The sequence below is a fragment of the Platalea leucorodia genome, assembly GCF_965183815.1.
Source record: "Platalea leucorodia genome assembly, chromosome: 6".
Taxonomy (NCBI): Eukaryota; Metazoa; Chordata; class Aves; order Pelecaniformes; family Threskiornithidae; genus Platalea; species Platalea leucorodia.
The window spans coordinates 28,367,810-28,395,809 of record NC_138828.1 but is presented as its reverse complement, the minus strand read 5'-3'; the positions used below and the strand labels follow the sequence as shown (position 1 = coordinate 28,395,809).

The window sequence follows — 28,000 nt, the reverse complement described above, 5'->3', positions numbered from 1 at the left end:
TGAAGTTTAAGCATACTGTTGGAAATGTACTCAGTTCTGTGCTGCTCTTTGTTTTAATTAACAATATCTCCTGCATAGATTGGGAGTGTAAACTTCTTTGCACTTTAGTCCAATTAAATCATGCTTGGAGGCTGTCAATGGTGGGGGTAACTCCTCCCTACCCCCCTTTTTTTAATTGTTCAGTGAGTCTGTTGAATAATGAAAGAATTTGCCTGACAGGGTTTTGTAGTGTTTCGTCGTCTTGATGAATTATTGCAGAGGATAGACGACAGTCTCTTTTGTCCAAAATGCACTGGAATGACTCATCCAATTCCACAGAAAGGGACAACGAAGCTCATTCAGCCTTTACACAGACTGAGCACAACATAGTTGCAGCTTACTTAATAACAGCAGGTATGGGCATTGGCAAATTGTTGCATAACTTTTTAAAACACAACTGTAGATCTGAATGCTCATTTTGTATAGTAACAGCGGTGGTATTTAATTTTGTATTACGCAAATGTCTGATGGCTTTTCTCCAAAGTTTACTGACAAGTTAGCAATCAGCAGGCTGACTGAAGTGCGCAGGAACATCTGAAGCGTGCAGAACCATCTAAGTTTTCTGCTCTATATTTGACGGCAGCGTTGTGTCTCGAAAAATATATTTTGTTGATATGTAATTATAGAAGAGAGTGAGAGTTAATTTCTGCCAGCTTGCAAAAGAGATAAAAATAGGGCATAGCTGTCACATCTTGCATTTTTCTGTGATGTGCTCAAAGCTATCTTGAGATTTCTCCTGGGCCACATGTTCATAGTAATATATGTGTAGTCTGAGCATGTGAGCGGGTGTCTGTTAGGGGGATGTAAGGGGAAGGGTTGGAATGTGACTTGGAGGGAGGGATCTGGTCATTAATCAGAGAAGAGCAGACTCCAGTTGCAGCTGTATTTTTCACCAATGACACATGTTAGAAAAAGCATGCTGGAAGGCTTGACATCGTGTTCGTTCGTTGTGACTGCAATGGCCTTTGGCTAAACTTGAACGATTACGGTATTATTATTTTTTCCCCTTGAAAACTTTCTCATCGTTATAACCACAACTGCTTCAGTAATGTTTTGCTGAAGCATTGAGTGCTATAGTGATGAAATATCAATGTGACCAAAAACTGAAACCTACTGTGTTTAAAAATAGGCCTTCTATACCTGTATCATTGAAAATTATATCAGTTTATAAATACTTTATTCATAGGCTGTACCGTACATTTTCCATCTTATAATTAGCTTTTAAAATACTTTAAAATATTAACGTTCTTTAGGTTTATATGAAATAGTATTGCTGATGGTCACATTTTATTTAGTGTATCTGTTTGAAGTGGTGAGTATCAAATTGCTGGTTTGGTAAAGAGGTTATTTTTGAAAAGGCAATAATTTATTTCAGGTTTTTAGAGAAATTGGTAGAACAGCTACACAGATCAATAGACTTGTTAAGAAGCTGTAGAGAAGGATGATGGTCAAGTATTGGAAGGCTAGATACACTCTGCAGTACTACCACACTATTTGCAGGTAACTGGATCTATTAGGTGCTGCAAATATGTATGATACTTGTTATATTTTAATTAAAATTGATTACATTGTATTTAACAAGGTGGTCTTTTCAGATAGTTTGACCACCTGGTGTTAGGGATCAAAGCTATCATAGGTGATCAATGGGATTAGGCAGAATCAACCCAGGTCTGCTTTCTTAATCTTGCATGGAAATTAAATGTCTTTTTAAAAAAAAAAAAAAAGTTGGATTACTTTGTGGGTTTTTTTCTTCTTTTTTTTTTTTTTTTCTTCTTATAATTGGGGAAGTCTAGTAAATCTTTCACCTGCAGCTTGGACTTTGCTTTCTTAATGAGGAATGTTTTTGACAGTAAGGTCTATAACATCTTTGAAAGTATGATTGATTGCTTTGCAAATGCCTTACCACAGCAAGTCTCACATCTGGAAAATTCAAGCTGTGTTAATATGCAGATGTCTAAGAATAAGAGTGAAGTACAGCTACAATGTTCATCATTATGCTGCTTTTTTAAAGGTTTGAATGCTTCTCTCTTTTGCAAATAATTGCTTTGTTTTCTGAGAAGGAAGCAACTGTGAAGTATTGCACTCGACAGTGGTCAGTGTATTAATTTTAGTGATGACAACAGGGATACTCAGGCTGCAGGAAGCAATACTGTCTCATGGATAATCCTTCACCTTATAATGGTAAAATGTTCTGGTATCATTTTGAAATGCTAACTGGAAAAGTAAATTCCACGTTATACACGGATCTAACCTTCAGTGGTTTGATGCTACTACCCATGTGTCTTGCTTAACTCTGTTAGGGCTTGTGTTTGCATTTGGCCTGCCTTTAATTTTTGTTGCTTCCCTGGGAAGAAAGAAAACAAGAAATTCTTCTCTTGTTCAGGTCATGAGGTTTTTATCTTCATCTTCACAAAACTACAAGGTTTAATTAAAGAAATATGGGAATAGTTGTCTAACCCTAAGATGTTTCACAGGCCAAGTGGCAGCATACATGTGTTTTTTCTGAATCACATGAGTTCATCCCAGCTGATGGTTTCAGGTTACTGAAAGGCTTGGGCTTGGTCTGCACTCCCTGGCCTCTAAGAAATCATGGAATCACTCTAGGTTGGAAAAGACCTTTAAAATCATCGACTCCAACTGTAAACCTAACACTGCCAAGTCCACCACTAAATCATGTCCCTAAGCACCACACCTACCTGTCTTTTAAATACCTCCAGGGATGAGGACTCCACCACTTCCCTGGGCAGCCTGTTCCAGTGCCTGACAAACCTTTTGGTGAAGAAGTTTTTACTAATACCCTATCTAAACCTCCCCTGGCACAACCTGAGACCATTTCTTCTAGTCCTATTGCTTGTTACTTGGGAGAAGAGACTGACCCCTGCCTTGCTACAGCCTCCTTTCAGGTAGTTGTAGAGAGCAATAAGGTCTCCACTCAGCCTCCTTTTCTCCAGGCTAAACAACCCCAGTTCCCTCAGCTGCTCCTCATCAGACTTGTGTCTAGACCCTTCACCAGCTTCGTTGCCCTTCTAATGGGTACTGCTTAACTGCTGCCTGGAGAAACTTTGTTCTTCTACTTGACCTGATTCTCAGAAACAGGGAAGAGAGCATTTCTTGAATCTACATGTTTTTCTCATTTCATTCAAGATGGAATCCATCTTCTTTCTTACGTTTTGCTCCCCAGAACATTTTTTTTGGCTCTATTATTAATTTGTTGTAGTGGTGCTAAAATTTTTAATGACTATAGGCTAAGCAGTTCCCACTTTCTCTTCCCTGGTTTGGTTTGGTTCCCCCCCCCCTTAATTTTAAGATTGGGCTCTGAAGCACTAAATTTAAGTGTGTCTAGCAGGATCCTTCCTTCACCCTGAGGACAGGAGTTTACAGTCCTGTTGTATTTCTGATTTCATTCTTGGTAGCTGTAATATCTGTTAAAGCATGCCTCATAAGAAGCCTGTACTGTTTTATAAACTTGTAATTCTATCTTGCTTCCTCTCTCCCAAGAGATGACACACTACCTGTCAACAGGAGAGCTGACAGAACTGGCTCTGTGAGTGCTTTTGCTATGGTGTTGGTTTCAGATCCCCAGCTCCCTGCTTTTGTTCATTTTAGGGGCTCATAGCATCACAGTGTCATTCCTGAAATGTGGGAATATATGAATATGATAGCTGATGGCATCTATGTGGCTATGCACTTCCAACATCATCTGTAATGTAGTTTTTATGTACTAAGCAGGAGACTTGCACTTGAGAACAGGCATGTTTGGTGGTTTTAAAAAGAGAATGGAAAGAGAGAGAGCCAAGAATTAATTATAATTTTGCCTCATTTGAGTTTAAAATTACTGAGTCTGTTAAGAGAGTTTCTGTAACGTAGGAGATTGGTACTGATGAATAAAATGTTGCAGTGAAACTCCTTATGTGAGTTTCAGATATAATAAACAAGGTACCAATTTACATAATTGAAATGGAGAAACTCCATTTAAAAGCTGAAGAATTGGTGTTGTCCCTAGTGTCCGTTATCCTAAGTATCATCTTTGTTATATTTTTATGTATGTTATTATGATTGCACTGGCTTTCGTTCTGCCCTTTTTCATATCTGTCATGGTATTAGCGTAGCTCTTGCTGAGCATAATGGTTTAGATGGTACTTCTGATGTGTATTTGACTCCAGAAATGTCTGCCTCGGTTTGATGCCCTGAGATGTGTGCTGATATTTATGAATCTATGGATTGTGTTCCTGTGGACCGCCAATGGTGGAGTCCACAGGACTTTCCATGATTTGAAGGAATTTCCGTATCGATACCAGTTGATCTGATCTGATCTGAATTCTCTCAGTGCCAGGAGGCACACAAGGCGCGAACATCGTTCTTCCACTTCGATCGGTCTGCGGCTGCATGCTCTGGAGTCCCGAGGGCCACAGCGCAGTCTTCTGTTGGTTTTTTCCTCAAGACATGACCGATCCAGTTCCATCTCCTCCTCCTCACTTCATTACTGATCTTCTCCATCTCCGAGTTGATGCTTGTCGTTTCTGCAACTTTTTTTTTTTTTTTTTTTTTTTTTTTTTCCTCCGGGAGGAGGTAGTTGGCCTCCTGCCCAACCCCCATGACTTGGAGGGCCAGTGGTTTTTCTGTCAGGGTGGCCTTCCCTTAGGCTGCGTTGGTTCGCGGCACCTTCTTCAATTTTATCCGGTGCACCCTCCAGAGAGGGATCCCCTATCCACCACCCAGGGGACGCGCCTTCTAGCCGTGCAGCCCCAGCCGAAGGGATATACCAGTTGAAGTCTTCAAAATTTAACTGTAGAGCTGAAGTGCTTGAAACTGATTCTTGCTCTCAGGTTCTCTAAACCTGCTGATTTGAGGTTATTGTTTGAACTGCAGCATGTTTGTAGTCTGACTGTAAATCGATGTTAGAAATTTTTAACTCTGTGCTGTGGCATTGACAGTGACGGAGATGGAAGAACATTGTATAATACTTAAAAACTTTATTGCCCTTTCCACAGAGGCATGTCAGCAAAAGCTAAGCTGTGTGTGTCAGGTTTTTCATGGAGCCAATAGAGGAGCAGAAATCCCATCAGCGAAGGTGATGGATTGCCAAGGGACTGGAGCAGGATGGGCAGTGACTGTGAAAGAAGATGGGTCTGCTTTTGGAAGTCCACATTCAGTATGACAGCCATTCACTCAAGCTCCTTACAGAATTATACCTCTGATCTGTGATGATGAAAACTATAGTGCTTTGATAAATACGTGAAACTTTTTTCATTAAAAAAAAAAAAAAAAATTCTGAGGGGCATTTCCATGGATAGTGTGTTGTTAGACTTTTACCAAAATAACATTCTGCTATGCACTTGAAATTTAAGGTGCCCAGGCTATACAAATGTTTCTAAGTTCAGGATTTGGTTCAGTGATACTGTAACAGCTATGCCAGACTAGGGAATCTATGAACAACTTACAAATTCCTGTTATTATTTACAAGTGTTTTTTTTTTTTTTTTTTTTAGTGGCTGTGTTTGCTTGAGCATGTTGGAATTCTCTGTTTTATTCATGAGGGCTGTGAGTCTGCTGAGGTGCAAAGGGGAGTTTTTAACCTTATTAGCTGTTTATTAATAGCTTATGTTAATAGTGGGTTAGGAAAAGTTTAGAGGATGGGAATTTGCTCTGGATATCTCTGCAACAGGCTAGAGTCTGATGAGAATAAAACCACAACAAAAAAGCCCCTGTTTTGTGGGAGTGCCGTGTAAACTCGCTCCCAGAGCGATGCAGTAGGATTTGGCTAGAAAGGAGGAATAGCAGGAGAAAAGGAGGATCTGGAGGTTTTAATATAGGTCACCAGGATTAGAAGAAGCTTGCTGATGCACAGGGTCCTGAAGAGTGTCCTGGGCACCTCGAAGAACTTTAAGTCCAAAGCAAATTTCAGATGGATTGGACATGAAGAGAGTAGAATGCACAGTTTAGCTTTAGTACTGTATTTCTTTATTACAATTCTTTGTCTACTGGCCATTTCTTGTATCGTCTAAAATAGACTTCAGACACATTTTGAGTCAAGCCAGACCAAAGAGGTTTAAAAATACGCAGGTTAGCGAGGCAGGAGCCGGTTCAGTCCAGAGCTGGACTTTTACCATGGCTATGACACAGCCCTAGAGCTTGTCAGGTGGAGGAAATAGCTCTGGCGCAGGCCCAGCCATGCCACTGTGGCAGGCTGCGCAGATTGTCCAGGCTGCTTGACAAGGCTTAGAAAATACAATTTGCAGCAACCTGAGCCAACTCTGATGCTTGCAAAGAATTGGGACCTCATGAACACAGAGGGGAGTTAGTCTGGCTAGGATAGTGGTAGCAAAGTCAAAGCTTCTATATTCCTTTTGCCTAGGATTATTGTCTGAATGCACAATGGAAACTCTCTGCTGAGAAAGGAGGATCTCAGCTGGTGGCAGGGGCTTTCTGCTAGATCAGGTGTATCATAAGCCCTACTTTTTTTTTGCCAGTCACCAACCTGCACTCTTTTTTGCCATGGTAGACAGCACTGTACTCGGTGGCTGGAGTGTTTGAATTGTAATCCTAGATGCTTTTGAATTTCTGCTGTGCTTGTTGTCTTTGCATCAGAAGTCCCAGGTTCAGCAAAACACTCCACTTTTGGCCCTTACTGAATCCAAGTGAAAGTAACCTAATTGGAAAAGCTTTTCTCTCCTTTTCAGGTGTCTATCCTCGTTGCAAAATTGAGCTTGACTGAAAATAAAACTTGCTTAGGGCTTAGGTGTTAACAATAGGCTGCATTTTCTTCTGTATGTGTATTACTGGCTGGTGTGTATCTTTTGTAAATTTTCCCTTTTTCTGTTTTTACAGGAGTGATAAGCATTTTCAGTAACATTGTTGTGTTAGGCATCTTTGTTAAGTACAAAGAGCTTCGGACAGCAACCAATGCAATTATTATCAACTTGGCTTTTACTGACATTGGTGTTAGTGGCATTGGTTACCCCATGTCTGCTGCCTCAGACCTGCATGGAAGCTGGAAATTTGGATATACGGGATGCCAGGTATTGCAATTTGGTCAGAGAGAAAGTTTTGAGCACTTAAAAGCAAACTGAGAAATAAGTAGTAGCTCTACCTGATACTCATTCTTTTATGAGATAAAATGGAGATGCAAAACTTGACTCTAAACCTGAAGCTGATGTTCTGTAGTGTCAACAATTTCTGGATATAGGATTTCATGTGAATTTCATTCTGAACTTATATTTATAATCTGAAAACATTAAAGCATAACTTTATCAACTAGAGATTTTAAAATAGCTTTAAGAAGGCTTAGGAAATGAAATCCCCAAATGAAGAAGGTTATAGTAGCACATGCACATTTGATGACTTATTGGATAGTTAAAAGGCTTTGGATGTGGCTACTGTTTTGATGATGAGCTTGACAGATCTTAATGAGTTCTGCTTGGCAAATAAATGTTCTTTTGGATGAGACTATTAGGATATCCAAAATGAAGGCCCGCAAGGTTATTGGTCTCCATTAAAGATTTAGCCTAGTTTTAATAGCTGTCTATTTTTAAAAATGGACTGACTGTAGAATTATACTTCCATAGCAGAGAGATGGTGCCCTTTGCTCACTGTGTACTGTGATTTAAATCTACTTTTTTAAAAGACTGTTGGGATTAAGTGCCCAGGAAAATGAGTAGTAATGAGAAGGCGTATGCTGAAAATGTGACTCAAGGAAAATATTAGCAACACTATACATTCTGGACCTTTATATAATGGATGTTTATAACAGTCTGACATCACTTGCCTCAGTACACAGTTATTTCAAGCTCAAAATTCAGTCACTGTTTGACAGGAAGCCTCACCTTTGACATCTTTGTATCTAGACTGACTTGTAGTGGATTGAAGTTGATGTGAAATCTCTCTACCAATGCTTCAGGAGTTAAGATCACTTGAAGCACAACTCATGTCAACCTAAACCAAATGAATCCTGTGAACTGAGATGGCTGAATGTCATGTGGTTCTGTTATAACCACTGGTGGCATGCAGTCTGGCACAGGGCTCTGTATTGCTGGGGTGCCAGTAGTAACACAGCCCTCCCAGTCATCCTTCCTGGTCAGGCTGCCCATGGGATGACTGGGCAGATGCATTTGGAGCATGTTGGCATTGCAGCATGTGTCACTCTGTGCAGTAGATCTGACACGTGTAAAAATGGGGGCTGATGGAGAAAATCAGTGTACCAGATCTGTGCAATAAGTGTAGTTATACAACAGAGGAAAGAGAGACAATTCAGTACCTCACATTTGCTAAAGCCATGGTTTTTTTGATGAATCAAATGCGCTTCAGGTTTCTTTAACTTATATTGAAAACATGAATTAACACCCCCCCACCCCCCCCTCCAAACTCTTTATCTCTGAATCTCAAAATTTACTGATTGAAGTATGGTGTTTGTTTGCTTTTTAGACTACTGTCTTTAGGATTTCTGTGTGCACACAAGCTGGTTGCTTTTGCTATGTTTAATTTTAAATGAGCCAGCTCCAAGTTGCCTGCATTGAATTCATTCCTTCAGTACCTTGCTTATGGAAGAGAACACTGGCTGGATGTAGTGTATTGTAGTGCCTTCAATTCAGTCCACAAATTTATGTTTGTACCTTTGAAAGATTTCTCAGAAAATGTTTTGTTTGTTTGTTTGTTTTAATTTCAGATCTATGCTGCCTTAAATATCTTTTTTGGGATGGCAAGTATTGGTTTGCTCACTGTTGTTGCAGTTGACCGTTACCTGACAATCTGCAGGCCTGATATAGGTACTGTACTTATGGTCAAAAATCATTCACTGTTGAATCTATGAAATAAGAGTCTAATTGTATTGTTTTCTTATGAATGATTCCATAATTTCAATGCTGGATATAATTTGAATTTAGGGCATGATCCTACAGTACTTGGTTAAGTTAGTTATCTAGTCGGCATGGATGGTACTGCTTGTGAAAGTGAAAATTTCATGATGAGGCTGTTAGTCTGTTTATAAGTTGTGTTTTCATGGCTGTTTCCAGTCTTTAGACGGCCACATCCTCATACAGATGCACATGAAAAGCCTCTAGTTGTGGGAGGCTTTGACCTCTGTCACGCGCATGTGTGCCTCTAGTGTTGTGTTAACACTGTACTGGATGTTTCTCTCTGCAATCTGTTACAGCTGTATTGTAACAGTTAATTCCTCCCCCTGCAATCACGCAAAGATGTACTTGAATGCACTGTTGCATAATAAACTTTTTGGCATAGAGTTAGGATCAAGTATTGCCTGTGTGCTCGGAGCTGGAATGGGTGATGGTGTTGATGAAGTGGCGTTTACGGCTGGAAAGCTTGAGATGTCGTTCAGCAGTATGAAACAGGTATGCTACAGTGTTCGGGAGTGTAGGCCTTGGAAAGGATTGTTATTAACCTGGTATGTGCTTGCTGGAAGCCACTTGTCATTCAAGTTCAACACTGGAAAGAAGCAAAAGATGACAACAGTTTGTGATTGTATGTGCTTGGCCACAGGAAGAAGAATGACTGCCCGTAGCTATGCCGCTCTAATCCTTGCTGCTTGGATAAATGCAGTCTTTTGGGCTTCCATGCCTACTGTAGGCTGGGCTAGCTACGCTCCGGATCCGACTGGAGCAACATGCACAGTAAATTGGAGGAAAAATGATGTGTAAGATTCCCCTTCACCCTTTCTTTTAAATGTGTTGTCTTATTGAAGGCTAAGATTATTTAATTCACCACTATATGAGCATAATTTCTTCTTTCTGAAGTATGAAGCCTAATTTATAAAAATAATTTTAAAACAATGGAAATAATATAGAGCAAGTGTAGAAAAAACATAGGAATTGAGCCATGCTTGAAAACTGCAAGACTTGTAGTTGCTAATAAAAAAAATAAAGCTAAAGAAAATTTTCCTAATTCTTTCAAAGCTTGTTTTAAAGTTTCATAATCTAATCAAAATATCAAATTCTTTAGTAGCTTTTCCTGGATGGCTATTTGTAAGTTACTGTGTTTTGTTTTTCTGTCTTATCAGGTCCTTTGTTTCCTACACAATGAGTGTAATTGCTGTTAATTTTATTGTACCCTTAACAGTCATGTTTTACTGTTATTACAATGTTTCCCGAACAATGAAACGATACGCCAGCAGTAACTGCCTGGAGAGCATCAACATAGATTGGTCTGACCAAGTAGATGTGACGAAGGTATGGTCAATGAGGGCATGTTTTGTTTTAAGCATGTTCTTTTGAGTTAAAGTCTCGGGGGCAAAGGAACAGTGCAGCCTTTTAAGCATTTCTGTTTTCTACATTCCCCCTTTTCCTTTCGTACTAAATATTAACTGAAATTTAGCCTTGGTGAAAACTCTTGTCTTGACTTAAAGCACTAGGTTCTTTACTTTGAGGCTAATACTCTTTCCACATGAATAGCTACGTTGAAGGCTGGGAGTAACGTGAATTTTCCTTGCCTCTGCCCTCTGTCATTACATAGAAATGTACCTCAGAGGTGTCCTAGGAGGACTTTCACTCTTTGTGTCTGCAGAGTCGTTAGGCTGTCTGCTAGGTTCACAGGTGTATCTGGTCTGAAATGGATTGGTCAACTCTGATTTGAACTCATGGCCTAGAAATGAAAGTGTGTTTCCAAGCTCCCAAGCTGTGGGATTCCGATCCCTTGTTCTTTTCAGTGTGTTGAGCTTATCTCTTTCTTATGTAAACAGTAGCAAATGTGAGTTATGGCATAAAATGATATATTCTGCCTGGAAGGTTGACATTCTTTTAATGTATAAAGGTCCTTGAGAAAGCTTGAAGTTCACTAGCTCCTTTGATTTTGTGTAAAGATATGATTTATGGTTGGGCATGATTAAAAAAGTGAGAGACAATTGGACAGAAGACTATGTACCTATGCTTTTGAATTACTTATCAATGCAAACTTAACATTCCTTGGAAAACTTTTCCATTGCTAAATTCTGAAAAATGGTATTTTTACCTAAAAATAATTTGAGCATTTTGCTCTTCTGAAGAACTTTCAGAATGCTTGAAAATGAGGATTCAGTTATAAATTTAGACTGACATTTGTGAAGAAAATACATTTTTCCTATTTTGCAGTTGAAGACGCTGAGTTCTATTTAAAAAGAAAAAAAGGAAAAAGAAAAAGATTGAAGCTTTGGAGTTAAGCAGTATCCTTTAGAACTGGACTGCTTTCTTTTTCACAAATTAGCATCTTCTAAACTTTCTACGAACCAAACAAACTTGTAAACAAAAGGGTTTGTTCTTTACATTATTCCAAATAGGTACTGTGTTTGTTTTTAAATAGGAATCTTCTGTGGAGAGGGTCACTGCTTGTTTATTGGTTATGCTCTAGAACAGCTCATACAAAGCAGCCGTTTACTTCTTGTTTCTCATTTTGTTCATCACTGAAAGACTGAATAAGGATATAGGTAAACAACACTAGGGAATCCTGTACATACAAAGAGCCCTGCAGTTTTGTTTGGTTTCCTGGTGATTTGTTTTGTCCTCTTGATTAATTTGAGATTTCCATTCCAGTTTCCATTACTGACTCATGTCCTGACAAAAGCCAGAAAAGTATGTCCCGATTGATTCCTCTCCTACCCTCCCACTACCCCCAGTTTGTCGCTGTTCAGTTCCAGCTGTGGTGTGGTGTGTTCTGGGGTGTGAGCCCCAACATGCTCAGGTTGTTCTCTCTGACAGGCAGGCAGAGAAGACATGAATGCTCAGACATCTCCTCGGTATGATGCTTGCACACGGCCATCATGCTCCATGACGGAAGATTATACATAATGAAATAACAGCATGCCAAAACACGTGGCAGTGTGATGTGCTAATAAATCCCCAAAGTGAGATTTCATTATAACCTGTCAAAATTTGTCAGGTGTGCTTGTTTACATGTTGTTATTTGGTCCTGGGTAGCTCTATTTGCACACAGGTGCATGTGATTTTGAAGTTAGGTTGTGAGGTCTTCATTTTCAGTTAATACTGGTTATGTGTTTCTTCCTCATGTTTTACAGATGTCTGTTGTGATGATTGTAATGTTCTTGGTGGCATGGTCTCCATATTCTATTGTGTGTTTATGGTCTTCCTTTGGAGACCCAAAGAAAATTTCTCCTGCAATGGCCATCATAGCTCCTCTATTCGCAAAATCTTCCACATTCTATAATCCCTGCATTTATGTCATTGCAAACAAAAAGTAAGTGTTCCTAATGTACTACCAGTCTACTTCATGCTTTTCACTATCATCTAACTATAGAAGGATCATCTGTGAAATATGACAAACTGATTAGAAAAGAGATCAAAGGTTAAGCCACTGTTGATGTACCAAAGATGAACTTTTGGACAGGAAAGTCTAAGAGAAATAGTTTTGATCATCATCAGAACATACTGAATTGATAAAGATTTTTGAGAACACATTAACAAAGCTTTTGTAAGACAGTTTTGAAAGTCCCTTTGTGGTTTCTCAAAGGGACTCATGGAATTTGGGTTGAATCATAGAAACATAGAATGCTTTGGGATGGAAGGGACCTTTAAAGGCCATCTAGTCCAACCCCCCTACAACTGGCAGGGACATTTACAACTAGATCAGGTTGCTCAGGGCCCCATCTAGCCTGTCCTTGAATGTTTCCAAGGGTGGGGCATCTACTATCTCTACCCATTGCAGTGTTTCACCACCCTCATCATGAAAAATTTTTTCCTTGTGTTCAGTCTATGTCTATCCTCCTTTAGTTTAAAACCATTACGCCTTGTACTGTCGCAGCAGGCCTTGCTAAAAAGTCTGCCCCCATCTTTCTTGTAGGCCCCCTTTAAGTACTGAAAGGCTGCAATAAGGTCTCCTTGCAGCCTTCTCTTCTCCAGGCTGAGCAACCCCAGCTCTTTCAGCCTTTCCTCACAGCAGAGGTGTCCCATCCCTCTGATCGTTTTTGTGGCCTCCTCTGGACCCGCTCCAACAGGTCCATGTCCTTCCTGTGCTGAGGACCCCAGAGCTGGACGCAGTACTCCAGTTTTATCAGCAGTAGACTGGTTTTAATGACTGTGGCCAAAATGTGTGGTGGCTTAGTGACGTGTAACTTCTGTAGATTTCCTTGCTTGATTTGGGATGTGTCGTATTCTGACGGATTAGGATGGATTGACACTTTTTGTTAAAATAAATAAGCTAAACCTGTTCTTCTCTTTTGAGCGAGCCTATCAAATGCTCTAACCAAGCCAGTGCCTCTGACTGAGAACTGGGTTTTGCAAAGAGACATCCCTCCTTTCTCTACTACCAACCTAGAAGCAGAGCCTGTGATCTCTGTCTAGGTGAACTTATCTGATCCTGCTGAGTCAAGGAAAAACCATCTTGTTTCTCCCCATTCTGTAAGTTCATCTTTGTCATGGCTATACCCTGTCCTGGAATAAGCAAAAGCTGCTGTGACCCCTGTTGTAGAAGAAACACTGAACTTAACTGAGTTATTCCTGTACACAGAAGTGAAAAAGACTTCAGGTCCTTTTGAATTCCAAATACACCATTTGTTATTAATTAAGTTTTACTAACATTGAAAGCCGTTGTCATACTTAAGGCCAGCTTACCTAGGTTTTCTTTGTATCTGGTTCTCCAGCTAACGATCTTTCTGCTTTCCCTTTCTTGTCCTTTGCAGGTTTCGGAGGGCAATCCTGGCAATGGTGCGATGTCAGACAAGACAAGAGATAACTATAAACAATGCCTTGCCCATGAGTGTATCTCAGAGTGCACTGACGTCGTAGAACTCATGTCATCTGCCTGCATAATTTACATGGAAAGGAATGAAATCTGGGTTAATGTTAATTAATCTTTTGGAAGATTAATCTTTTGGAATAATAATCTGCCCCAGCCAGCCAGCTGTTTTCTGTTAATCACAGTAATCTTTTTAGATAGGTTAAGAAGACAAAAAGACAAACCACTAAGACTTTAGTTTTTGAGAGTAAGGTTTATTGGCCCAATATATCTGTCCCAAACAAAAAAGGCTAGTGAATTGGTCACCGTGACACTTACAGGGTTGGACAAGGTGACACAGGGGCAGGGAGAGACTGAAGCAGGAAGTGCTTAGGTTCAGTAACATAGATTTTGCACCTGTAATTCCTTTCATGAATTACTTTCCCTCAACTTCCCTTGCAAGTTTTCCAGGCTTTAAATGTTCTGGATTCTCCCTGTGTGAATATATTTCTATACCAAGTGTCCACGTTGATAAGCTTTACAAAGTTCTGTTTCTGTGAATGTGTTAAGATACCAAAATATCTAGCCAAACCCTATAGAACCTGTTATCAGCTTTTAGGATTTTGAAGGAGTTTCAGGATATTTAATGTATTTTTAATGTTTTGGCTCACACAACCAAATGAATTTGTAGGACAGACATCTTTTGTTTTAGTAGTAGTACATTTCTAGTGCTTGTGACTGCACAGCAAATCCTGAAAATGAGACAAAATGCACCCTAAAGCTTGACACTTGGGAGGCGCATAAAACTGAGTAAATATTTATGGTCATTTCTCATCATTTCTAAGTCAATCTCGTGGTTATATAGGTCTGTTGTGTAATTTTCAAAAAATACCTTTGGTGATGTGAGCAATGGATTTATTCAGGATGGAAAAGATAACTGTGTATAGATATATTTATGAATGGTAGTATATGCACTCTTGATGATTCTCAGATTTTGAGAATAAATATCTTCTATTATTCCGTATGCATGCATCTGAAGTTTGGCTTTGCAGTGTGTAACTTTTTAAAAATATACGTGTTTTTTGAGAAAAACCTGTTTTTACGGGATTTTTTAAAAGCTCTAGAATCTAGGCTTCCTATTAATTTGTAATTTTTAGTATTAAAAGAAAATGCCATGCAATATCCTCATGCTGTGCTAGATTTCCTTCAGGAACCTTGGAACACTTTATGGACAGTAACTAATGCATTGCCTCTTAGAAGGAGCAAGAGATATTTTATTATATACTGACCCTACAAGATAGATATTAAAATAGCCTTGAAACATGCTGGATATGATTTGAAACAAAGTGTGTTCTTCTGACAGAGTAAAGAATGAGCTGGTTTAACTGATCCCTTTCAGGATACATTTGAAGGTTAAGCAACTACAGATCTCAGCTAATCTGATGTAATCTGCTGTTACTAAATGGATGTCTACATTCACATTCGTAGCACACTGCACATGAGTGCCTAGGAATAAAGTTTTCAAATTTTTTCATGTCAGTTCTGCTGGGAGGAGGCCATGTATCTGTTTATTTACTTCTACCTCCTAATGAGATTTTTTGAAGAAGTGCATGGGTTTTGTCCTTCACAATGCACTTGCATTTACCATGGCAGAAGCGATGGCACTGGAACAAGGTATATATTTTATTATTTGTTATACAAGGGAATTTATAAGGAAAAGGGTTGAAGAAATTGGAAATAACATTCTCATACATGGCAAATTAGTTCTAGCATAGTTGAAATAAAGGCGTGTTTTATACTAGTGTTAAATGGCTAGCTGTGTTCCTGAATAGGAGCAGATGGTCATTATGGCTTTGCACTTAGCAAATAGCTACTCTAAATCTTCAGGTTTTGCAGAAGTCAATTTCTTTCCTTTCTGTTTCTACAGACTAGTTGTCTACTGTAAGGTGATTCTGGTTTAAATAAATACAGTAGTTTCTTCTTTTTTAATCTGCAGGAAAATCATATTATTTTTGGTAATAAAGAGGTTAATTTGAAATTTGATGATCTGGGTATTGTCATGTCAATTTTGCAAGATACTGTTTGTCTTTGCTACTTATTGTCACAACATATCTAGTATAAAGCTGCATGAAGAGGAAATAAAATAGAGGAAGAATATAGAGAAAAGGCAGAGAAAATTAAAGATGGGCTTATTGAGGGGAGGGGAATCTTCAAGCTAATATGTGCAAACAATGTACCCCAAAGAAATGGAAACGTACTGATTCTTGAAAATGCTGAGAAATCCCATTTCACTGAAATCAATGGGAGCAGAAAGTTCTTAGCACCTCTAAAAAGCAGGTTGTTTCTGCGTAGACACCAGAAAGAGGGCTAGAAAGCTCTCCTTTAGAGAAATATGCGCACATTTTCAATGTTCAGTCTATTCTGAAGGGTAAATATAGACAAATACTTTGAATCTTCATCATGCAGAAAAATTAGAAATTAATAATGCAGTATTCTGAATTTCCGTAAAACTGATGGCATGCAGTTCCCACTTGACATACATGCATGTATTATTCCTTAGACAATGGCTTCTGTTCTTCAGTTGTCAACAGAATGATGGACAGAAGATGGTGCTTACATGCTTTAGAATAAAGCAAATCTAGATTTCATGCAAAAGTATCGTTGCTATTTTGTATTCTTTTTCTCTTTAGATAATTGACATTTGTCTTCTCAATTTTTAAATACAGGGGACTGTTCTTGATTTCACATTCTTTATTCTGCTAATAGTGTTGCAGAATGTAATAGCATTTGCATTGAAATCTGAAATACAAATTTCTGATAAAGAAATGCCAATATCTCTTTCCTTTTTTGTTTTTTTCTTGGTAGGTCTGTGCTCTGTAATGATCCTGACATGTATGAGATCCCTGTGAATGTTCCTGTGGATACTGTAAAACTTCGTATAGAGAAAACTGTCATACGAAGGATTCCAACTGAAGCCTTTTACTACCTAGTAGATCTCAAATACCTGTGGGTGACTTACAACTGTGTAGCCAACATTGATATTAGCAGTTTCTATAACTTAAAACAACTGCATGAGCTACGGCTGGATGGTAATCTGCTCTCGACTTTCCCTTGGGAATCGCTGGCAGAGATGCCCAACCTACGGACTCTTGATTTACACAACAATAAAGTGACCAGCATTCCCGCTGATGCTGGCCGGTACCTGAGAAACCTCACCTACCTGGACATATCCAGCAACAAGCTAACCACCTTGCCCTCAGACTTAATGGACATTTGGCCCCCCTTCTCAGAAGCTGTCTTGTCCAAGAATACAGACATTCTGGCGACCCAGAGAGTCATTTTGGGTATGTTAAACAGCCGGTTTCATTCCTTATTAAAATGTACCTAAATGTCAAGTTGCAAATGAGAGCAGGCAGGGGACCAGCCTGGGATTCAGGAGAGTGGGTTTTATCCAGGTCAGTCTTCTGGTTTGCTCTGTGATTATTTATTTATTTATTTATTTTGCTAGTGACAGAAAACTATAAAATTAAGATAGTGACCTCCATTTATGTTGTTATCTCAAGGTTATAAAGCTGAAGTAAAATCTACAAGATTCTGGTCTATGGGAATACAGGCCATATGGAGTATTCAGTATCCATATAAATGCAGGACTTCCAAAAACTGTGTTTCTGATGACGTTTCCCTCATCACTGTTTGTGGTTGCAACTGCACGCATGTCCATTTGCAACTGTTTTTTCTGCTGTCTGTTAAGCCAACCAAGTAGCTGGAGTTGATGCTCATATGAAGCCTGTCCTGACACACAGTGCGGCAGATAGCATTGGTGGCTCAAAAGAGAGCAACTCTGCTCTCCCCATGACTCCTGTTGACCTTGTGTTGCTCTAAAGCTGACTGATTATCCTGAAGCTTTTCCCAATTTACATGTCAAATATGAGAGAGAGAATAGGAATCTGATCCCTGCAACTTCACAGTACTTTTTAGAGTATTTAAGGTAAGTATTTAAGAATAGTTTGGCCAGACTGATTTTTCTCATCATTTTATTCCATCTCACTAGTGTACCATCACATCAGTTCTGTTCATGGCTTTTTTCTTTATCTTACACTTTCTCTCCACTTCCTAGTCTTGCAGGTGACCCCTTTCTCTTCAGTAGTCTCAGAACATGGCTGGAACAGCTCTGTCAATAGTGTTCTCTTCTATTGCTGTTTATGTATAAGCACGTTTTGACATTTTTGTAGTGTAGTGTAGCAGGTGGAAGGAAAGAAAACGAGCTGTCTCTCTCTACTGCAGTAGTTCTATACCACTGATAAAGATCTGCCCTGCATGGTACTGCCCGGTATTTCCAATTTCTTGATCTAAATCCCCACTATTCAGTGTTCATTTGTTCAGCTGCTTTGTTTCACAGCAGAAGCTGCAATTTGAAACTCTTATTTAGATGAGATTGTGTGTAAGTAAGTAACTTAATAGATGCAAGTAGGCTGAACGAGTTCCTCACATGCATGGTAACTGTAGGTTTGCAGCGTTAATAGGATCTTCATTTATTCAGGATTAAAAAAAAAAAAAAGAACAAGCTGTAAAAGTCAGTCCAGCTCAGTACCCCTTTCCCTGTCCCCACACTGAAGGCTACAGGAGGCAGTAAAGTAGGAGCTGACTGTGCTAGATCTAATCCTCCTGATGATCTCATGTGGGAATCCCAGAGGTTATTTGGTTTCCTTGTCTTACATAGCCCTCATCACTTAAAAAACAAAGCAAAAGAAACAAACAAACAAAACAACCCAAAAAACAAACACCAAAAAAACCCAAACCCACACACACTCCTCTCCTCCCCTTCCCCCTGGCAACCATCTGCAGGCTTTGTTGGTGCAGGCACTTTGCCAGGCTCCTCTAGTCCTGGCAAACCCTCTGGTGCCAGCATTGAGTTCTCTAGAGATTTGGGATGTGACCTTTGGATCATTTTCATTTATGAACAACTGGGTTTGAACACAGATCTCCAGAGGGGAATGCACACTGGGTTCAGACAGACCTTGCTTCTCTTTTTTTTTTTAACGTTACGTGCTGAGGGAGGCTCTGTGCAGTCATTCTAGATTTGGATCTGAGAATGCAAAATGCCAGGTAGTACTTTCATTGTGTTGTGTTCAGTAAATCTACCTTAGGTAAGCTGTGAATAATTAGCTGAATTTTCTTTCATTGACATCATAGCCTTCCGATGAGTATCTCCCAGTGCAGACAGACAGTGCTTGCTATATAAGAGAGTCTATAGTGAATAAGAAAACGCCCCTTCCTCTGAAGATTATTTAAAAGAAGGTAGACGCAGTGCTCGAGGACATGGTTTAGTGGTGGACTTAGTAGTGATAGGTTAACGGTTGGACTCGATGATCTTAAGGGTCTTTTCCAACCTTAATGAGCCTATGATTCTATTCTATGACTCTATGATTAGAAAGCGCAGTGCTCTTTATGTCACGGGTTGTTTTGACAAGCTTACTTAGTCTCCACTAAGTGTTAGTTTTATTATCTATATTACTGGAGCTGGCAAAGTTGTAGTTATGCCAGTCATGCTCACTGCCAGAGGCTCATCCTTAGGTTGCTGTTCATGGACTGTTACAAAGCAGTTGTTTTTCAGGAATGAATGGTTGATAGAAACTATGAGGCTAAAAAGATGACCCAGGAGTTGAGATGTCTCTATAATGCTCCAACCATAGGAGATGTTGTCTTAGAAGGACAGGAGCAAGATGTGCTCTGTGGGATTGCTTCCTCTCTGACACCACTCCTGTTTCTACTGGAACTGCTGGAGCCTGGGGGAGGAGAAACCTATCTATGGGATCATAGATACTCTCCTCCTCCTCTGAGGTGGTGATAAGGATCACAGAGGTATGTGAACAGGAAGGGTTTCAAAAAGGCCTCTAGCCTGCTGGGATGCAGATCCAGATGAACTGAACCATTCTGGTTAAGTCTGTGCTGTTCTTAAAGCCTGTGGCCAGACCATTCCAGAGCCTTCTATGGTAACCTCTTCCAGTGCTTATCTATCAGGATAGTGAGAAAGTTTCTCTTAATATCTAACCTCAATCTCCCTTACTGCAAACTAAGCTGATTACCTCTTGTCCTACATGAGATGGACATACAGAAAACCTAATTACCGTCTCTAATAGTAACCTCTCATACATTTTCCTTCCCTGTTTGTTGCCTTGACTAATCACACCATTTCTTTCACCAGTTTCTTAAACACTGAGGGTTTTTTTTTTTTTTTTTTTTCATTTTCTACCATAGTTACTGGTTCCATTTGGACTCTTTTGGGTTTTAAAAAAAAGGTTTATCTTAAAATGTGATGCCCACAATTGTACGCTTTAGTGCTCAAGAGTGTCCTATGTGCTCCAGCTGTTCTCTGTGGGAGCATTCAGCCTGACCTATGTGCCTACATGGAATGGTAACTGCAGCCAGAGCTCTGCTAGAAGCTGGAACCCAGAGCAAATAAATGCTGTTTTTGTCTAGTCAGGAAAACAGCAGTCAGATTCTACTTAGTGTAAGCAATTATGGCTTGAGCTGGCTTCTCTCCTAGTTCTGGCAAAACAAGATTGTCACTTGTATTTAATTAACGAGATCAGCAACAGCAAAGCCCCAAACTCAAATGTTTGTGCATATGTATTTTTTAACATCAGGAGGCAATTTTATCTTCAGTGTCTTGACTGAGCATCAAGGAAGCTGCATGTAAGAGAAAGTTCAGGTTCCCCATGTTTACTTCAAGAACTCTTGGAGGAGCCATGGACTACTTTTGCCAGGGGACTGGCAGGTTAGCATCTCCTTATTCCAATTCATAATCTCTGTACTTAGGGGTTTGGGTTTTTTTACTACCTCCCACCGTATGATGTTCCTCTATGTGGACACTATGCTAAATGAAAGAGGGTCAGGGAATGATTCCTGGCCCTCTGGCCAAGTGGCTCACTCTGGCTCTTACCCACACAGTTTAGGGCCAGTTCTCTTTAAAGCTGACTGGCTGTTCCACACGTCATAAGATTTAGCCCTTGGTCTTCTGTGGACTCTACAGGATGCTGCAGTGACTCTAAAATGTAACTGTGTGGGTGGGGGTGTTTTTTCTTCAGTTCAAACTGCCTGAAGTAATGTGAGCATTGTATTGCAACCCATAGAATTGTGCTTTTGTAATACAAAATAGCAAGGGTATGTTGTATGCCTGATGGGCTTATAGGCATGCAGGATACTTTGGAGGTGCAAAGCCTGCTGCACTTACGTTGGGGGCAGGAACAGGATAGAGAGCACCGTCCTTGTTGTGGTCTCATCAATAAGCCTTTCAGGGAGTAATCCCTGGAGTGCGAACTATCCCTGGAGTCACGTCTGGCTTTGTCTTGGAGAGTGCCCTTTGGAACAGTTCAAAGCAAAGCTGTGGAGTGAGCTGACAATTAAGCAGTGGAAATAATCGAGGGACCAGTGTGTGAGGTCATCTGGCCCTCTCTTGGTTACCTCTGGAGCTATAGCCAAATACTTTGATCCAAATCACAGCTAAGTTTCAGCATTGGCTACAGAGATTGAAATTTCTGGTGTGACCGATGGCAGTAGCATTTTCCGTATGGAAAAATCACATCTAGTGAGTCACTGGGAGGAACAGAGGAATCCAGGATTTGATAGAGTGGCAGTTAGATGAGGTCTTGCCTCTGCTGCATGTAGAGGTGCCAAAAACTTGAAAAGCTGCAGGTCCATCAGGGTCCCAGCTGTTAGGCCGGGCCATTGAGTAGATGCTGCTTTTCCTGAAACTACTCCTCAGCAATTAGTGTGTGAATATTTCCATCGGCCCCAAACTTGAATATTTCACATACTGCCATTTTACAGCAACTGAAAAGCAGTGTATTGTACAAGTTATGGTCTGAGACTGGTTACTGATTTACAAAGGAAATTTTGCTCATAGCTATTTCGAATGCTAAAGTCCATATTGACACAGCATGGGGAAACCCTGCTTACTGACAAGACTGCAAAAATGTGCACGCACAGACACATGTATACGTATATTTGCCATTGTACACGCAAGCATACATATAAATGTGTGAGAGTAAATTTAAAATATGATAAATCTAGAATAAAGAAAGAAAGGTTTTTAGAGCAATTTATAATCCATATTTAATGTTAAAATATACTGCGTTGGTATATTGCAATGCATAAATATTTATCAACGTTTTTTTTGCCTTGGTTAGTATTTCTTTCTCAGGTCAACAAGCTGCCTTAATATTTCTACAAAAGAATCCACAGTTTATAAAGACTTGGTGTTCCATCAGATACACATGCCATTGGAGACTTATCATTATTTTTATTTTCTCTTCTTAGGAAATTATTTTCCTGAGGGGATTCCATCTCATTCCTTTATTAAAGCTCCCCATTTTTTCCAATTTCTTAATTTTTTTTCCTTTTTTTTAACATTTTCTTTATTCTTTCATGTGTTTGTTCTTGCTTTTACCATCTTGTAAACACAAGCTTTTAAATTTCAGAATACCCTTTGTAGTTTGGAAACTAGGTTTACGTTCCCATTTCTGTTCTCTTCAATAGCTAACTGAAGTATAATCAAATTCAGTGTTTTATCCTTCCTTCCAACTCAATAGTGCTTTCATCTTTTAATTTTGGGAATTCACATGACTTGATGACTTACAATGGCTGTGTAAGTTTACTAAAAATAATGTGAATACTGTCAGATATTGGCAAGACACAGACAAATAGAAGGGATGAGCCGTGGAGGCAAGGAGAGAAATCCTGTAGCTGTATATATTATATGTATTTATGTAAGTCCTGCTTCTTTAGCCAGTTCCACTGGGAAGCATGATGGATGGGGGAGATGAAGCAACTAACTGAAATAACTCTTTCTTTGCAGTAAAGCACAGAAGTACAGAGTCTTCTTGGACTACAGCTTTCTTCTGAAGCTGAAAGCAGGCCTTCAGAATGATCTGAGATGGTCAAACCTGTGTCCCAGACTGGACTAAACAACCATCCAGTCTAAGGACTATCCATCTTTGCTTCATCATCCCTTCTATTTTGTCAATTTCTGATACTTATTGTAACACATTTGGGTCTTCTTTGGGACACTGGGAAAATATGAAAGCCATGTATTTGTATATATTAGGAAAAATTTCTTCACCAAAAGGGTTACCAAGCACTGGAACAGGCTGCCCAGGGAAGTGGTTGAGTCCCCATCCCTGGAGGTGTTTAAAAGACGGGTAGATGTGCCGCTTAGGGACATGGTTTAGTGGTGGACTTGGCAGTGTTAGGTTTACGGTTGGACTTGATGATCTTAAAGGTCTTTTGCAGCCTAAATGATCCTATGATTCTATTTGAAAGGCCTTTGAGCGCTGCTAGTAATATTAGAAACAATAATAAAACCCATCCTTTCCTGCAGTAAAGCTTGTAGGATGCAGAAAGGTCGCAGAAGAAATATTTTCAGTAGTGTTCAATGTAAGGGAGAATCTGCTGCCTGTTGTATGGAATGGGAGCCCTACTGATGCTGCAAATCTGTCCTGATTAACGCTGTGGACCCAGAGTTCCTGCCCCGCCACCTGCTTGTAGCACGGCTGCCTCATGCTTCTCTCCTCTAGATAGCACAGAGGCCATGCTGGGAGTTCACATGCATTTTAGCAGCATTTGTTATGGAGGAACTCTGGCAGTTGAGGCCTTGTTTCAAGGGGATCCTGTCTCCCCTCTTATAGCTTAGGGGAATTTAATTTTCAAATGCTCATATAGTTTCCTTCCTGACATAGTGAGGAAAAGTGACCCCTTATAAAAAAGTGAGAATGAAAAAAAAACCCAAATCAGGAATATTGTCTCTAACTCTGTAACTACAAACTAAAGCTTGCCTAATTTAAAAGATGAGCACAAATAGTTACACACATGTGCTTGATTGGGCAGAATTTTTATGAGCACAGTTGTTGTGCCCAGACATATGGAAAACATTTGGGTGGTATCTCTTTTGCTTGTGAATATATGTGTGAAGTTCACAGGAAAAATTTTTATATTTTGGAGATTATTTTTTCTTTTTTTGTTTAAAGAAAAGCAATTGCTGATACACTTTCCTTGATTTCTCCTTTTCCGTCCCAGCTGGCAATAAGTAGTGAATAGATGTAAAATCTCTTATGTCTGGAAGGGGTGAAATTGGATTGTGATGTCAAAGTCATGGAATCTCTTCAGGTCAAGTCATGTTTTAAAGAGCGGGGATTAATTGGGGTTTACCACAGTTTGAACCAATCGCTGCCGTTGTGCTTAAAATAACCTAATCTTGGTTGGATGATAAAAGAAAGCAGTAGTTAATTATTCATGTATTCTTTCATCTATAGGTTTGTTCCAGAACAAAATTCAGAATTTTTCCATTAGGTATTTTGATAATCCCTAAAAATACACACTGAACAATATAAGCAGGTGTTTCAGGTTTCTTTTAATTTTGCTTTAATTAACATGACTTGTCTGTTGCACTAATCAGTAAATTCAATAGTGAGGGGTTCTTGAATACCATCCCTCATTTCAGACTGTAAGTTCTGTTTATTGTTAATACTCAAAATAAATTGAAAAGGTATGCCCAAAAGTATAAGTCAAATGAGAAGATATTTGCACTTATGAGTGATATGCTGTGTGGTGTTTTACCTGGTGAAGCCACTGTTGCTCTATGAAGGTCAACGTAGCAGAGTAATCAATACCAGCTGAGGATTTAGACTCTCATTCCTCAGAAATGGCTGCTCTCTTTCACCATAAGTTCACCAAGAGGGAGAAGCCTCTCATTCAAAGACTTTGGAATTAAGAAGCAAATGTTATAGCCTCTAACAGAAGAGGAAAGATAGCATTCTTGTGTGCCATCATAAAAATATTGTAGCCATCAGCTTTTTTCAGGGTCCTTCCCATTTTCTACTCTTCTGCTATACTTTTTGAATGTGTTTCAGACGTTGTCCTAAATTGAAGCCAGATTTCAAAGAATATTTGTGTAGTTCAGAGCCAGATAAGAATTTTATTGGCCTAAAGCTTTGTCTCCTTAGCCTTTATCCTTTTTTCAAGGGGCAGAGATGTTGTAAGCTCTAAACCCTTAAATCATCATGTTCTCTGCAAGCATTGAAAACAGGGTCTGAGAAGATCGAACTGTAAGAGCCCAAAGAAGTACTAAGAGCAGAAGAGAGTGACAGGATGCAATAGCCCTGAGAAGCTATCTTTCCAGAAGGCACAGGCAGGTGAAAATCTATCATCAGTCTTAAGACATCTTTTCAAAGTGTTTTCTCCTAGATAAATAGCAAAGTTAAGCAAAGGTAGCGCCAGTACATTACTATGCTCCTGTAAACTTTTGTGAAGAAAAAGTTTAGCTTAATAAACATTTATACTGTTCTTCCTCACTGCAAAAACTCCCCCACCAATCAGCCAAACAAAAACGACAAATTAAAAGAGAAAAGATTAACTCAGAATGAGTCCATGGTTCTCCTTGATTGTACTTAGTGGTAGTCATGTGTCATACTGTAATCACAATATCCATATATTGTATTGCCTGAGAACATTTTTTTTTTTTTTTTTTCTTTCCCCTCTTCCCTCTCTGCTTCAGGTTTGCAGGACAACCCATGGTTTTGTGACTGTCGCATTTCAAAGCTAATTGAATTTTCCAAAATTGTGGACAACTCAGTTGTACTTCTTGATCCATTGGTTTCATGTAGTGGACCTGAGAGCCTGGCAGGAATCTTGTTCCAGAGGGCTGAGTTAGAGCAGTGTCTTAAACCATCCGTGATGACGTCGGCGACAAAAATCACTTCCCCGCTGGGAAGCAACGTTCTGCTACGCTGCGATGCGACTGGGTACCCAACACCACAGCTTACTTGGACGAGGTCAGACAATATACCAGTGAACTATACAGGTATAATTGCTCTTTTATAGGAAATGCAAGAACCTGAAATTGTTGGGTTGCTTGTGCTTTGAGATCATTATAATGAGTAACAATGGAGTGGGTATTGCACCAAGCTGGCAATTGTATCTATCTGTGCAACAGCTTTTAGGAAATTCTTTGTCTAGGTCTTGGTCTGAACAGGTCCAAGAGACTGTTCTGATTCTGGATGTGGTCTGTAATAAGAACAATGTGTGTGGAGGGGGGAAATGGATAAAACAGGGGAAGGATAATGGAAAATGGAGGCTGGGATAGTTGGGCCCTAACTCAGAAGCTGAAAAGTAGAAAGGAGAATTCGTTACTGGAATCTCTGTTTCTGTTCAAAATGTTCATGTTAAAAAAGCTAGTGAGGCCATAACTGAGCCACTTAAATCTCAGCGTTGTAAACACAGGATTTTCCAAAATCATGTTTTCTATGTTTTTTGCAAATGTTTATTGTTTATTTGCAACACCCATCTTGAACACTGAAGAGGCTGTGATTGTCTGATTTCATTCTAGCTGCTATGATAGATATTTATGCAGTAACTTAAATATAAAAAATGTTTCTTACTAATGCCAAGTAGTTCCAGTTATCTTAAATTGCAGGTCTGAAGAAGGTAAGATATTTCAGTACTTTGGACTATTAAGACAAAAGTAATTTCCAAAAATGTTTTAAATGACTAGTGTGTTCAGTGTCACTTGAAGTCAGTGAGACTTGTATTTCCTAGTCACTTAGCAGCTTTAAGACATTTGATTTCTCTTTATATGGTTTTGTTTTACTTAGTGAAACTGCAAATTATATTGTAATTCCTCCAGACATTCAATTCCATTTTGACCCAAGCTGAGCACTTTTCTGCAATAATATAATATGGCAGGGAGTTCCGTAGTTTGTGTGGGGCTTGATTTGGGTTTGGGGGTTTTGTTTGTTTGGTTGTTTGTTTGTTTTTAAAGTTTAATACACGTGATTCCTCCTGGCAGAAATAACTTAAGGGAAGAAGTAGTCTAACAATGTTTACTTTCTCTTTAGATGCCTTTTATAATGTTTTACTCTTTGCATTTTCCTGTAGTAATTCAAGAAACACCTGGAGAGGGTGTCAGATGGTCCATAATAAGCTTGACAGGGATTTCGTACAAGGACGCAGGAGAATACAGATGTAAAGCCAAGAACTTAGCAGGAATGTCAGAAGCTGCTGTCACTGTCACAGTGGTTGGTGTAGTTACTACAACAGTGTCACCACAGAAGTATGGAAGGAAGCAAGAGGCAGAGAGACAGAATACCACTCAGGAGGAATCCAAGCAGGAACCTGAGAGGACAACCACACCTCTTCCCACCACACCAACTACCACAGCACTGGTTAGCACTGAAAGATCAACAAGCGTCAGGTTTACTGACAAGAAGCAACCCAGGCCTGTGTTCGATGGAAAGAAAAATTCAAAGGCAGTGACAAATGGCAACAAAAAGCAGACTGGGGAGATAAGCAAGAAAGGTGAGGCGACAAAGCAGACTGGGGAGATAAGCAAGAAAGGTGAGGAGACTTCACTGAATACAGCAGGTATGGCTGAGCAAAATGTTACTGTAAAGAACCTAAGAGTGATCAGTGAAACTGATGAAAGAGTGACCTTAACTTGGAAAACTGTCAATGCCACAAGCAACTCTGCAGTGACTGTGTTATACTCAAAGTATGGTGAGAAAGATATGTTGCCTCTGAGCACTGATTCTAGCAAAAACAAAGTCACAATTGATGGTTTGCAACCCAGTACTCAATATATGGCATGTGTCTCACCCAAAGGAGTGCCACCTACAAAAGAGCAGTGCATTATTTTCTCCACTGATAGGTTAAACGATGAAAGCAACTCTCAGTTTTCTATTCTGATATTGGCCAGCAGTGCGGGATGTGTGGTTGTTTTACCTTTGATATTTTTCTTACTCTACAAAGTTTTAAAACTTCGTGTGAAACCGAAAACTGCAAAGGAAGCTGATCTTGCAAAAGAGACCTATGTGAAATTTGAAACACTATCTCTGAAGCCTCGGACAGTGAATGCAGGAGAGCAGCGCTGGGCACGAAGGTACACAGATGAGTCAGAAAGACTTCTCCTTTGTTCTAGGTCAAGCATGGATTCTCAAATGACCTTCAAAAGTGAGGGCTCTAGGTCTGAGTATCTGTGTTGAACGTGGTTGAGGGTGGAGGAGACGGCATGTACAATAGGTAAAATTAATCCAAAATGATCATACTGCATCTAGAAGCAGGTTGGTGCTAGCTGGTGGTCAGAATATATTACCTGATGTAATGCAGTCTACTGGATGGTAGGGTGGTGGGTGGGCGGGAAAATAGAAGAAAAATGTTGCCTGTTTATTTTCTTTTTTATGTTTGTGACTTTGGATGTGAAGGAATGATGTTCTTCAAAAGATAAATACAGCATGAAATGGTTGCCTGGTTAAAGATCTTCT

At 39.6% G+C, this 28,000-nt stretch overlaps 2 protein-coding genes across 2 annotated transcripts; both read left to right on the top strand.

Annotated features, from left to right (window-relative positions):
* Positions 1-21: 21 nt before the first annotated feature.
* RRH (retinal pigment epithelium-derived rhodopsin homolog) lies at positions 22-13,759 on the top strand (the record flags this gene model as incomplete). The annotated part of the gene is made up of 7 exons (XM_082314978.1): positions 22-393; positions 6,867-7,057; positions 8,701-8,800; positions 9,531-9,684; positions 10,048-10,216; positions 12,034-12,212; positions 13,654-13,759. The coding sequence occupies exons 1-7, from the start codon at positions 288-290 to the stop codon at positions 13,757-13,759; spliced, it is 1,005 nt and encodes a 334-aa protein (XP_082171104.1). The 5' UTR covers positions 22-287.
* A 1,487-nt stretch (positions 13,760-15,246) lies between these two features.
* Positions 15,247-27,721, top strand: LRIT3 (leucine rich repeat, Ig-like and transmembrane domains 3; the record flags this gene model as incomplete). The annotated part of the gene is made up of 4 exons (XM_082315477.1): positions 15,247-15,362; positions 16,554-17,032; positions 25,240-25,545; positions 26,619-27,721. 4 exons carry the CDS (start codon positions 15,247-15,249, stop codon positions 27,719-27,721), a joined length of 2,004 nt encoding a protein of 667 aa, XP_082171603.1.
* Positions 27,722-28,000: the final 279 nt, after the last annotated feature.